Below are 12,401 nucleotides of genomic sequence, written 5' to 3'. Positions count from 1 at the left end.
GTCGTGACGTCATACGCCGTTTAATAAAAGTATCGATTCAAAATTATAACCAGCAATATAATAAAGCTGATAGTTAATTTAAAAACTCAATACTAAACACGATTAAAATGCAATGTATCAAATTTCTCATATCAATTGTGTTTGTCAAAGAGAAGTGCCTGGACATCACCAAATTTATTTGGCAACTTGGGAAATTAGACTATTATTTAGGGTACAGTGTTTTCTACAAATGAATTACTTTCTTTTATTATTGAGTGTTCTGTCTGACGACAGGTCCATTGCTCTGCCCAAAAAGAGCTCGCCAGTTTTCCCTATTCTCAGCTTCTCGTTTTAACTCCTGAAACTTCACCTTCTTTCCTTGTTTAAGATTTTGAATTACTTTAATAACATAAAAACAAACTGTTCTGTGCATTTTATAATGTGTCTAACTTCTGTGCAAATGAATTTTAACCTAAAATATTATAACAGGTGCAACAACGCAGATGATCATCTAATTACGGAATAAATATGGTACAGTGATAAAATATAAACACTGATAGGAACTCCCTCAGCAGATATATTTGTGCTTTTGTCACCCCCCACACTTAATTATACCTCTTGTTATATAATTGCAAATGTGACACCACTGTTTACACCCAATCCTTCATTTACACAAGCAAGTAAAAAAAAATTATCAATTCTTACACATGACAGTTTCCAAAATATATAAATTAGGCAGACTTGGCATTACATAAATAAAAATGAATACCCTTGTAAGCAGTTTTGCTAGACTTTAACATTCTACCTACCTTCTTCTTGAACCAAGGAATGTGGCTAATGATGCTAGAGGGTCATTGTTCATTATACATACTGTATTGATAGAAACATACGTGCTATCAGAATTTTTACTACTTGAGACATGGCAAAGTACTTCTTGCGTTCTATATTATATGTCATCATGTCATACAGAATGAGACCAAGGCCATTCAAATACAATAAGGCATAACTTTTGTTTTCTCCTTTCTATTTCATCCCATATCCATGAGACATATTTTCTAACTTCTTGTTCCCATTTTGATATTTTCACTTAATGTTCATGTTTGAAACTTTCTATGGATTTCTTCCTATTTTCATTCATAAAACACGTCCATACCATCTTATTCTATTATCTGTTAATAAGCCTTTGAAGGTATCTGTTTACCATTATATTCTCTCAAATATAATCATTTCTTACAGTCTGCCGTTTGGTTCTTCCTACTCCTTAAAAATCTAAATTCTGCCGGCATTAGTCTGCTGCTATCTGCTTTGGTCCATGTCCAAATTTCTGTTCCATAAGTTAATGTGGGCATGTACTACATTTTAAATAGGCATATTTTTCCCTTCTTTCTACAGAAATATAATTTTTAGCCTGTTTTATGATGGACAGGCTTACTGTGTCATATGTTCATCTTACCATCCCCTACATTAAAATTTAAACAATTCTAGGATTTTCATTAAACTTTGTGAATCTATAAACATGCCAATATGAGGTGAAATCAGCACAAGCATAACTTAATGCAGAGCCACGAAATCTTATGTAGAAATAACATTTACAAAATATTAAATGAGACTATAATCATACCAATAAGTTTTACATTAAACATTTCATGTGTCAACAATTAGAAATGGGGAGCATTATATATGTTCAAAGTATATATGGATAATTTAACATGTCTGAAATTTTTACTTGTGGAAATTGCTATAAAAATTAATCACTAGAACTTGCAACTATTAATGTATAGTTCCTGCAGCCACAATGATAAATTAGGCCAGGATCCCATCCTTTTTCATCCTTTCCGATTCATTATTCATTATCATAATCTCATTCAGTGCCATAAAGTCTGAGTTACTGGGAGAGTTGTTAATTATACTGTAAACAAAAATACTACAGAAGTTACTAAGCTCAGATACATACTCCAAAGGTTTGCCTTTCTTTTTACCCTCAAGAATATAACTTAAATCTTTCACAACATGTTGCATTTCAGTATATTAATAAATAAAAACACTCCCAAAGATAAAAGTGACTTACATCCACACGTGGTTTAGTGCTAGTACTGCTGGTAGACAAACACCAGTGCTCTAATGGTGTCAAACTGTATTTTAATAAAGAACTATCTTAAAGAAGAAGACAAATACAGAGGAAATAATTCCATTCTTATTGCCTAATGCATAAGTTCTGAAACTATAAAACCAGTACCCCTTGTGGTATCGCGAGATGCTTTCCAGGATACCATAAATTCTCATTCATTTGACTTCATCAGTAATACTAGGCAAAAACGTCTGACAACACCTGTGGCATTAAAATCTGTACCAGTTACACCCTAAATATGTTACAAATGTGGTTAGGCCTGCAATGGGAAGACTGGCCATTCCACTGAGACCAGGTTCAGGAACAAGCATTTCTGTGTCCTATAATTCCACTATGGTTTGCCTCTTTTTTCCAATTGCTCCCTTCCTATCTCTGTTCTCACTCCATTCCCCCAATTGGTGGGGCTTACGGTAATGAAGGTAGAGGCAGTAAGCCATCTGAAACATCACGCAACTTCTATGTACAGCAACATCCCTGAAGGGAGTCATCTTCAAAGTTAGAATTTGTTAACTTCATACACTTCTATACTGGTAATGCTGAAGTTGTCTTAAAGTCAGTGATTAGAAACCAGAAGCAGTAACGCTTGTCAGTAGCACAATCTAATTTCGCAGAATTTCACATCTTTATTCGTGTGTTGATGTGATGGCGTGTCGACCTCATCTCAACTCAAAGGCACACTCCAACTGTGTAATATGTGCATCGCAGGATACACGTTGGGCTTGGAAACTAAGCCTCTTTAAAATAAAAAGTTTTCTGGATGTTTTCCATCGTCTAATAAAATCATAAAATTGCACGACATTCCGGACATGGGACTCTATGTTTTGTATATTTTGCACAATACAATGTTGAACATTTCTATTCATTTTTGAGAATTCTTAGGGTTAAATAATTCAAGGTTGATTTTTCCCATACACACCTTCACACTAGTGTAAACTGTCAAAGTTGAACATTTCTGGATGCGTAGTTTGATAACATCCCATCATTATACACATGCACACATGTATTTATGCCCATGCATGCTCATATACATATATAGAAAGATCCAATACAGTTGGTACATCATCTGAACGGCTATGACACATTGAATGAGGAAGATAAGCAAAAATGCAGCATTATAACCGCAGCACTGTAAAACAAAAAGGAAAGGCATAAAATACAATTATATTTATGAAGTTACATCAATATCATCTCAATAGAATCTGGTAACAACTTTATAAACCAGTATCAATTAGAAATAATACCAAAATTGCAGAATAACAAAGTTAGATATGCACTTACCCTGTTAAACGTCATGCTGGATTGGAATATGGTGTTGTTGAAACAGGTGTATTTGTCAATTTTCTTAAACATTTTGCTTACGAGCTCACTAGTTGCAAGGCTGTAAATTGATATATACCAATCAATGGAGTCAAAGTTCGCAAACTTCTCCTCAGCAATAAGTTGAAATAATTGAGGTCCAATAACCATATGGTTATAGATTCTGAAGAATATAATAGTATAGGCGTACTGAGGAAGAAAGAAGAGAAGCACAGAATTACAATCACTGAAAGAATTAAGTGCATTTGACGTCATTCAAGCAGAATTGCCCATTGAATAAAAAGAAAATTTTAACAGATAGTCTGTAGGTTATTTAATTATTTAACTTATTGAAATGCATGAGTTACTGAATAATGAACAGGATGAGAAGAAACTAGGGAGGAAGCAGCATATTATTTATTCTAAGTTTAATAAGTGACTAACTAACTAACTAACTAGATGGCTTACGGAACCTGAAGGTTCATCACCAAATTAACCAAAGCCCTCCACATGTCCCTGTCCTGAGACAACAAAATCCAGTTTCCTTCAACTCCTATCTCCCTTAGATCCCGCCTGACATTATCCTCCCATCTTCGTCTAGGTCTCCCCAGTGGTCTCTTCCCCTCAGACTACCCGATAAATACCCAGTGCATACCTCTTGCCGCATCCATGCATGCTACATGCCCCATCCATCTCATTTTTCTTGACCTAATCACCTTGACAATACTGGGAAAGGATTACAAATTTTTAAGTTCATCTTATGCAGTTTACTCCATGCCTCATCGTCCTCTCTCCTAGGCACAAATATCCTCCTCAACACCCGATTCTCAAACACCTGCAATCTGTGTTTCTCCCTCAGAGTGAGAGACCATGTTTCGCACCCATACAAAACAACAGGTAAGATTATTGTTTTGTATACTTTAAATTTCAGGTTCTTAGAAATCAGACGGGAAGACAAAATATTTTGAACTGAGAAGTAGCAAGCATTTCCAGAATTTAATCTCCTCCTAACTTCCTCATGAGTGTAATTTTCATTTGTTATTGTTGTTCCTAGATATTTGAACTTTGTAACCCTTTCAAAGGACTTATTAGCTACCCTAAGGTAATTTTGCCCGCCTGTCTGCTGAGGACGAGATACTAACACGTACTTAGTTTTTTCTGAATTTACTTGTAGCCCCACCTGTCTACTAGCCTCTAGTAAAACTTCTGTGTTCCTCTTTATTGCAGGTACATGGAAGATTTTAGTACCTGCAATATTAGTAACTGGAATGTTGTCTTATAAATAAAGAAGACAAATATTTTGAACTGGAAATAGCAAGCATTTTCAGAATGTAGTCTCCTCCAAATTGCTGTTCCCAAATATTTGAACTTTGTTAACTTTCAAAGGATATATCAACCACCCTAAAATGATTTTTCCTGCTAACATGTACCTAGTATTTTCTTGATTTACTTCTGGCCCCACCTATCTACTAGCCTCTACTACTAATAAATTAACATCATCAGCATATGCCAACAGCTGATGGGTCCCATTCAATCGCAAACCCAGCTGCCTATCTCGCACTTTCCTGGTGGCGTGTCCCCTTGTTTCAGAATGTTCTTGATGGAAATGAGTCAGATATATATTTACCTATATGAATTTTGCTACAGCTTTCACTTAAGAACATGTTTATTAGACTCACTAGCTTCTTTAATCCAAGGTTTAATGCAAAGTTTAATTTAATATTTAACAACAGAATCTATACTTCAAATTGGAGCAAAATGGTGGAAAGAAAAGGCAAGTGCCATTCAAATTTTAAAATTTGTATTCAAACGTATAGCCCCAGAATGTTTCTGTTAAGACCATGTCTATTTATGTGTGCAGAGATGAAATCATAGAAATTTTCACAGTCCATCAATGGTATTCCTGATTCCTTATATGAATTTAAATCTCTCCTTAAGTGTGTATCTCAAGCAACAGTATTGCACTGCATTATAATCTTTCCTTAAAAGACACAAACATTAAAAATCCCTTAGTTTTACTAATTTTACTGATATTTATTATTCACATTCATAAAAGGAATAAGTTGCTTCCAGTATTCTGAAGATGCTTATTTGTTGACAGAAAGAACTCAGAGAGTGTCTGTCTGGAATAGAAAAGCTCTACATATTATTCTTTGTTTGTCAAGTTCATACGTGAAAGTGGCCGACCGATACAGATGAAGTAGTTGGTTAATTAAGTTTCTGTAAGTGCCAGTATGATGAGGCAGGACGGAGCAAGGAACAAAATGTGGCTGCTTGTCACTTAGATCACGATCAGCACAGTTCTGTTTCAGGGAGGGATAGAGATTTCTTTACTAATACATCAAAAGTATTCTGGGGTCCACACGGTGTCCTGTCCAGTGGTTTCTGGGGTAAAGTGAAAGGAGCATCAGACTAATCAATCATCTCCATTTGGTACTGAAGTTAAAATGCATTAACTTCACCTTCCCTTTATGTTTTGACATCATGTTCATGATTACATGCAAATGGCATAAATATTAAGGGGTAGTAAAATCAGAAAGAAAGTGTAGTTTGTAAATCACGTCTTTTAAACACCAATGAGCATCTTAGAAATTTACATCTTGTACCTTAACTGTTAATGTCAATATGAAATGGTTCAAGGCAATACCACTTTTACTCAATCTATACTATCTCAAATCACAGTGGATAATCTTACCACAAGAATTCTCAGATTCCAAGAATACCACAGGTGTAGGTCTTCACGCTTTAAGACCACAAATTTCATGGTGTAGAAAGATGTAAACGCTACGAACATGCATTCACAGACTGCGACAAAATAGTCATATGTGGTCACATAATGATGGAGCTTCACTATATTGCGGTAAGATGATGTAACGACTCCTCTTATTGGTGCTTTCTCAAAAACAAGCCTGTTAATAAACACATAAAGAAGATCAGTAAACACCGATTGGTTAAGCTGTACTCTCGGGTGGTACTAACAAGATATGTTTTAGTTATAATGCTCATACATGCATTTAGGCCCATATATAATATGGACCTTAAAATAAATTAATTAATTAATGAACAATACACAGAGTCCCATAAATGGCAGAGAATTTCTTGACTAGCTAAGCAAATATTAGCTTATCAAGAAAGACTTTGCTTCATGGGGCTGATTAATCTTAGTATTACTGTACTATATCCCTGGTCTAGATGTTCATTCACTGGAGATCTAGTGCAGGAAATTTCACACCACAGAAGTCACATTATATAGTCATAATTTGTTTTTTGTTGTATCTAATTAAATATTTACTGCATTGAAAAATGATTCAAATTCAAACAGTAGCTCTGAATGAGATCTATATTTTATGTTGTGTATGATTATTTTTGTGCAGTGAGCCATATTTGGAAAACTGGTATAGCATTTGATATGATCTTCATGAAAAAACAGAAGTTACATCGTACTGATACAAACTTAAATTAAATTTGCCAGATATCTGATGTTAATACGTGGATAGGGATGACCATCCTATTATGCAGTTTATTGAAAGGGTGCATAAAATGGTTAATATTAAAGACACTGAACATAATTATGATTGTGTTGCTCATTCTTTTATGTGCTCAGTTTTATGTGTATTTATGTTGACTTGTAAACTAGTTTCCTTGTTAGCCTGTAAACAGCCTAATGTGGTTCTTCATTGTATTTATACTGCCACTTAAATTAACATAATTACCATTTGCACTGTCTGTGTCATTTAAATTGCTTATGGCAGAAGTGGGTCCAGGAGGGAGTAAAGTTGGTATGACATGCCCTACCTGATTCTCCTGGACTCTCCGGATGGCAAAGAACATTACATAGAAATATAAATATCTGTGTTAAGGTAACAAATTGAAAGTGAGAACTTACGTCAAAGTTAAGATTGCATCGATATTTGCATTATAGAGAGTTAAGTCAAGGAAAATGGCACGAGTTCCTCTTGTAACCCACTGATTATTCTTCAAGGTAAGCAATTTCTCAATTGTTTCACTACGGTCGAGTGACAGGTCTTCATAATATCCTCCACCACCATACGTTGAGAATGTTCCCCAGTAACTGGAACCACGCAGTTCTTCTTCAGTGGAATAAGTCCAGCTGTTGTCAGAAATAGTAAATCAGTCTGCTTGTTTTAATTCCAATATACAAACACAGAAATATTAGTTCTGGTCCTGTACATCTCTGTTTAGAGGTTATTCAAGAAAGTAAGGAAGAAAGAAAGAATGGTTCATCCTTGCAAATGGATGATCCTGGTATTTGTATAAATTGTAACAACTGATATATCCAAATGAGGTGGCAGGAAGGTCAGAGGATAATTCTCTTGTGCATAACCAGTTTTCTGCTTTAAATGTTCGTCTGCAAGCCTTAGACTTTTTTTTTTTGGATTTACTGCATAATATACACAGTACACAACACACACACTATAGTATTACTTTTTTTAGGAAATCCTAAAAGAAATCAGAAAACTATGTTGCACTACATGGGCAATTGATGGTCTTGTTAAAGAAACCAAATTTATCTTCTAATAACAGTTCCAATTCTCCAAGCACTTTTATAGCGGTAACTGCGTGGTATTCGCCATATCTTTCATATGATTTCCTATAAACATAAAGGGAATATTTTGATTTACATCAAGAAAATGTTGACTGAAAACTTACGCTGTTCCAATTCCTGGTCCAAATGGTCCTTTATCTTCATTTGCAGATGAATATACATTATAACATTCTGGGAGTAATCGTTTGAATGCTTCACGTATTATGCATGAATCATTTCTCACTTTTACCTGTAGACAATGAAGTTTTGCTTTCATTCTAGTTGCTACAACACACACAAAATTACTATGCTTTAGTAATGTAACACCTAGTCTTTAGCCATGCTGTATGATGAAACAGTTCATACGAACCTATCTTGTCACTGCTGAGATTCTCTATAATGCTTTTAATATCCACAATTTGGAAATTCATATTAACTTATAAATCATGTAATATCACAAGAATGCTAACTTTATTTCACAGAAAATGTTATGTTATAAAGGAAATGTACAAACCTGTCGTAGGCGTGGTGCTCCAATCAGCTTGTAATCTTCCAACATATATCCTACAGGTTGATGCGTATCATCTTGGAGGTTCCCGTATAAACTGTCAATCATTACAGTCTCTGCAAACTATAAACAAAATTAGTTAATCACGTGTAAACACAAAGATTGTAATTTATATATCGACTGTACAGTGCAGTGCATTCTGAAACCATTATCTAAATATGAATTATCAATCACTAACTCTGTATGATACTTATTATTCTTACAGCACTTGATATGCAGTTACTCAGACGATCAATGTTTTTTTGTCAATGACATGCTTTCTTGTTGAGAAAAGCCCACCTGCTTCCAAGATCCATTTTAATATTGTTCTTTTATATATGCCTGTGTTTTCCATGTGGACTCTTCCCTTGAGTTTTTTCACTCAAAATTATGAACACATTTCTGTTTCTTGAATATTAGTTTTCCTATCCATTTCGTCTTTTGTGGTCTTCTCATGCAAACAGGGTTTTGGGGTTAATAGTACAGATTTCCAGTCCCTAATAAAATGTCCTATTTATTTCATCTTTAATATAGACAGCAGCTGTTAATCTTTTTCTTAATAAGCCACAGACATCTAACAAGTTGGTTACCTTCATGTCATCTTTCCAAAATCTGAAGACTAAAATTTATAGAACAATTTTTTTGCAGCAAGATAGAAAAAGTATTTTGAAAATAGGAAGTCCTATATAAAGAGGAGCTTCATAACTTGTGCAGAATGCTGTCAGGGTGATTAAATCTGGAAGATTGAGATTAGCAGGCCATACAAGAAGTACGCAGGAAGATGGAATTCATACAGAATTTTATTTGGAAGGTTTTATGGAAAGAGACCACTTGCGAGCACCAGGTGGGATTTAGTTGTATGGATGCTGACTTGACAGTGAAGTTAATTATTCTTCTGGTGCCATAATACAAAATTTCTTGTACAGTTGGATAACTTTTTATAGTAATGTTGTTCACTGCTTAATCAGTTAATTACAAGGTAGCAAATGAGAGTCTTCTTAAATTACTTCATTATCTCTATATTACCGCATTTATGTATGTCCCAATCGCATATTTATCTCAAATTCATACCTTCCAGAAATGAGTTATGTGTGATATGTTTTTGAAGTTTCTTTCTTCAATACCAACTTGAAAGTTAGTTTCCACAAACGAATCATCTAGAAGTTGTTTGCACCATTTCATCATGTTGTGTTTCGTCTCAAATGTTCCTGAAAAAATAAAGTGATATTTTCAAGAAATATAAACAACTCCAGTGGGTGGAACTTAGATCAGAGGAGAAGATATGGAAATTAAGAAAAGTGTGCTATTTAAACAATTACAGACTTTTATCTAAGTTTAAATAAAACTTTCTCACATTTTCAGTTTGAATACATGCACTGAATCTTTTTTCATAATTTAGGGCTGTGACTAAAACAGCAGATGGCATCATTACTGTGTAGTAACCAAATGTTTACGAGGAAATCACATTTTCAAAAAGAAGGCTTACAGAAACTGCTGTAAAATAAGGAACTCGTAAAGATCGACAACTTTCATTTGGGAAATTCTTTGTCTTATGTATTTGATAGAAAAGAAAAACATTATATTCCCACAGATTCAACATCCGCACTATTGATTAACTTCATCAGCAATGGAATTTGTGAATCTGTAACACGTGGTATTTCTACCACTGTTTAGCTTATCAAGAGTTGAAATGTATCGTCATTAAGTGAATATCAAGACGAGTGAACAATCCAAATCACAGAGAATGTTTGTATTCCAAATTAGACTACAGTTTTCCTTTCCTGTGAAGTATATATTAAATCGTGTCCGTCTAATCACAATAATTCTTATTAAATATTAAAATATTACACTAATTAACATTTTAAAATATTTAAAATATTAAATGATGTTCTTTATCGAAATATTCGATTTACATTTGACCATCATTTTTCATGTTTCACGACATATTTCAGTTCCTAAAAGAACCATCCTCAGGTGTATATAATTATATAAAGCTTCAAAACGATAAATAATTCAAATACAATTTTCATACATTATGCTAGTGTACATTTTTATGAGATTTTTACCAGATGTGAAATTCATACTCTGGTAAAGCAGCACTTACAAGGTGCTAATGTTACATAATGAGAGTGGGTATTTGTACATAATAACATAAACATGAAAATAGGACTTGGCTATGTCGACAGTACAAGTACTCCATTTTATTATACCCTCTTGCATGTAGTATCCTGTCTCAGCATCAATTAGACGGCTGTACTCCTGGAAACTCTATTGTCATTGGATTTACTTACCTATTAACACTATGATGATGAAGATTAAGTGCAAGTACCCTTCCTTGTTAGTATTCCTCTGCTTCATTCCTAAAACAAAAACAAATTTGTATCAGAACTGAGAATTATGGGCATATTTTTTGAGCCTTGTCTACTTCATTGAGTAAAAAATGTATATGACATGCCGTAATTCCATTTGTCTTTGGCATTTGGTATTAGCCAAACGTATGTTCTTGAGGTACCACGTTAATTGCATGGCAAGATTCTGTTATAAATTTCTTTTGAGGAACCTTCGGGGGGGTTGGTTTAGTGTCTCATTCAAGTGTTTTAACCCTTGAGTAAGAAACTAACTACCCCCCCCCCCCCAACTCGAATGGTGGTTAAAACACTTGATAAAGTGTTTAAAACGCCAACAGTTCTTGTTCAGTCAACTTTTTACGTCCAGCCACACCCTTGCAAATCTTCGTCTTAAAATCGATCATAAAGTCAGTTTTCATAATAGTTTTCGTAATCGTAATATATCGAATGAGTATCAGTTTACCTTGTTGCAGTTGGTACTTCAAATAGTTGGTAACGCCTTCTTTCACTTGTCAGTCAATTTTCAAAAATGCGATATGCTTCTGGAGCAGTGATAATGCGACTGGCTTGAAGGTTTTTGATTTCTTTGTTGTGAAGCGTTACTTGTTTACTCGTCATTGTTGTGGAACACAACAATGCCGAGTAAGCAAATATCTGTTGACATTGTTGATGACGTCATTTCTTTTTTACGACAAATAGGTTGACGACAACGAGGAATCACAAATTTTTATAGTAGATGTTGACTGAACACAAAGAATTTTAAACAATAAGCAACTGGAAATTAATTTTACTTTGCAAATTCCCCTTTTGTCTCCTTCCAGAAGATTTTGATGCGTGTCCTTCTCTATCAACAGAGTCAGAGGGGTTGTTTCCTTGGTCAACTGGAGATGGATTATGAGAAATATCCAGTTCAGAATCGTGTTCCATATCGTGATATTGAATGTCATCATCAGCTGAATGTTCTTGTTCTCGCACAGTACCCATTGTACTCAAAATTATTTTTCTGTTAATCTAGACTTTGCAGGTCTATGCTTCTTCTGACTGCAACACAACAAATCTTTGTTGTTTATTTATTATGCCTAGCAACGGGCCACATTATCAACAATGGGCAAGACCAACAATACGAGTTGGAGCTTGCCTCAGTGATTAGCCGATATTGTGCCCCTGACCATGATGGAACAAATAATATTTTAGAATATCCTACAAGCGGCGATAACAAAATGACATATGATTAAAGAAAGGAAGTAAATATATAGTAGAAATATTGAAGGCGACTGAGCTGCTGTGATCTGGTGGCCATGTAGGCGCTGGGGGGGAGAGAAGGTATAGCTACTACTCATTCTTGACCTCAGCACTAGACTGGGGCGAGTGGTCAGTACCACGCACGGGCCGCGCTTTACCCCCGCGAAAGGACCCTGGTACCCATTCGATAGGAGGCTTGAGGAAAAATCCGCTGCCCGTCGGGGATCGAACCCCGGTCGACCAGTCCATAGCCAGTCACTATACTGACTCAGCTACGCTAGTTCTTATATATAGTATTATTATTTTATTATTATT

General features: G+C 34.9%; 1 protein-coding gene across 4 annotated transcripts; it reads right to left on the bottom strand.

Annotated features, from left to right (window-relative positions):
* Positions 1-538: 538 nt before the first annotated feature.
* On the bottom strand, positions 539-12,075 carry LOC110839550 (polycystin-2-like). Of its 4 annotated transcripts, XR_015533741.1 has the most exons (10): positions 11,636-12,075; positions 10,788-10,856; positions 9,568-9,704; positions 8,464-8,580; positions 8,075-8,199; positions 7,290-7,514; positions 6,099-6,312; positions 3,386-3,613; positions 3,024-3,233; positions 539-2,544 (listed from the first exon to the last, which is right to left on the bottom strand). XR_015533741.1 is itself a non-coding variant. In XM_087343337.1 (9 exons), exons 1-9 carry the CDS (start codon positions 11,826-11,828, stop codon positions 3,090-3,092), a joined length of 1,452 nt encoding a protein of 483 aa, XP_087199463.1. In that variant the 5' UTR covers positions 11,829-12,075; the 3' UTR covers positions 2,915-3,089. The 4 variants fall into 4 exon arrangements, 2 of the variants coding, with proteins under 2 accessions (XP_087199463.1, XP_087199464.1); XM_087343337.1 differs by lacking the exon at positions 539-2,544 and having other exon boundaries at positions 2,915-3,233; XM_087343338.1 differs by lacking the exons at positions 539-2,544; positions 11,636-12,075 and adding an exon at positions 11,308-11,430 and having other exon boundaries at positions 2,915-3,233.
* Positions 12,076-12,401: the final 326 nt, after the last annotated feature.

The sequence above is a fragment of the Zootermopsis nevadensis genome, unplaced genomic scaffold (assembly GCF_977971745.1).
Source record: "Zootermopsis nevadensis isolate Lab colony 2312 unplaced genomic scaffold, Znev_1.0 Znev_ptg000005l, whole genome shotgun sequence".
Lineage (NCBI taxonomy): Eukaryota > Metazoa > Arthropoda > Insecta > Blattodea > Termopsidae > Zootermopsis > Zootermopsis nevadensis.
This window is presented reverse-complemented; position numbering and strand designations above follow the sequence as displayed.

Coding starts and splice junctions, on each gene's coding strand:
- LOC110839550 (XM_087343337.1), bottom strand. CDS start 11,828: ATGGGTACTGTGCGAGAACAAGAACATTCAGCTGATGATGACATTCAA. Junction 10,857..11,635: donor ACAAAAGGGGAATTTGCAAA/GTAAAATTAATT, acceptor TTTTTGTTTTAG/GAATGAAGCAGAGGAATACT. Junction 3,614..6,098: donor GGAATCTGAGAATTCTTGTG/GTAAGATTATCC, acceptor TTTCTTCCTCAG/TACGCCTATACTATTATATT.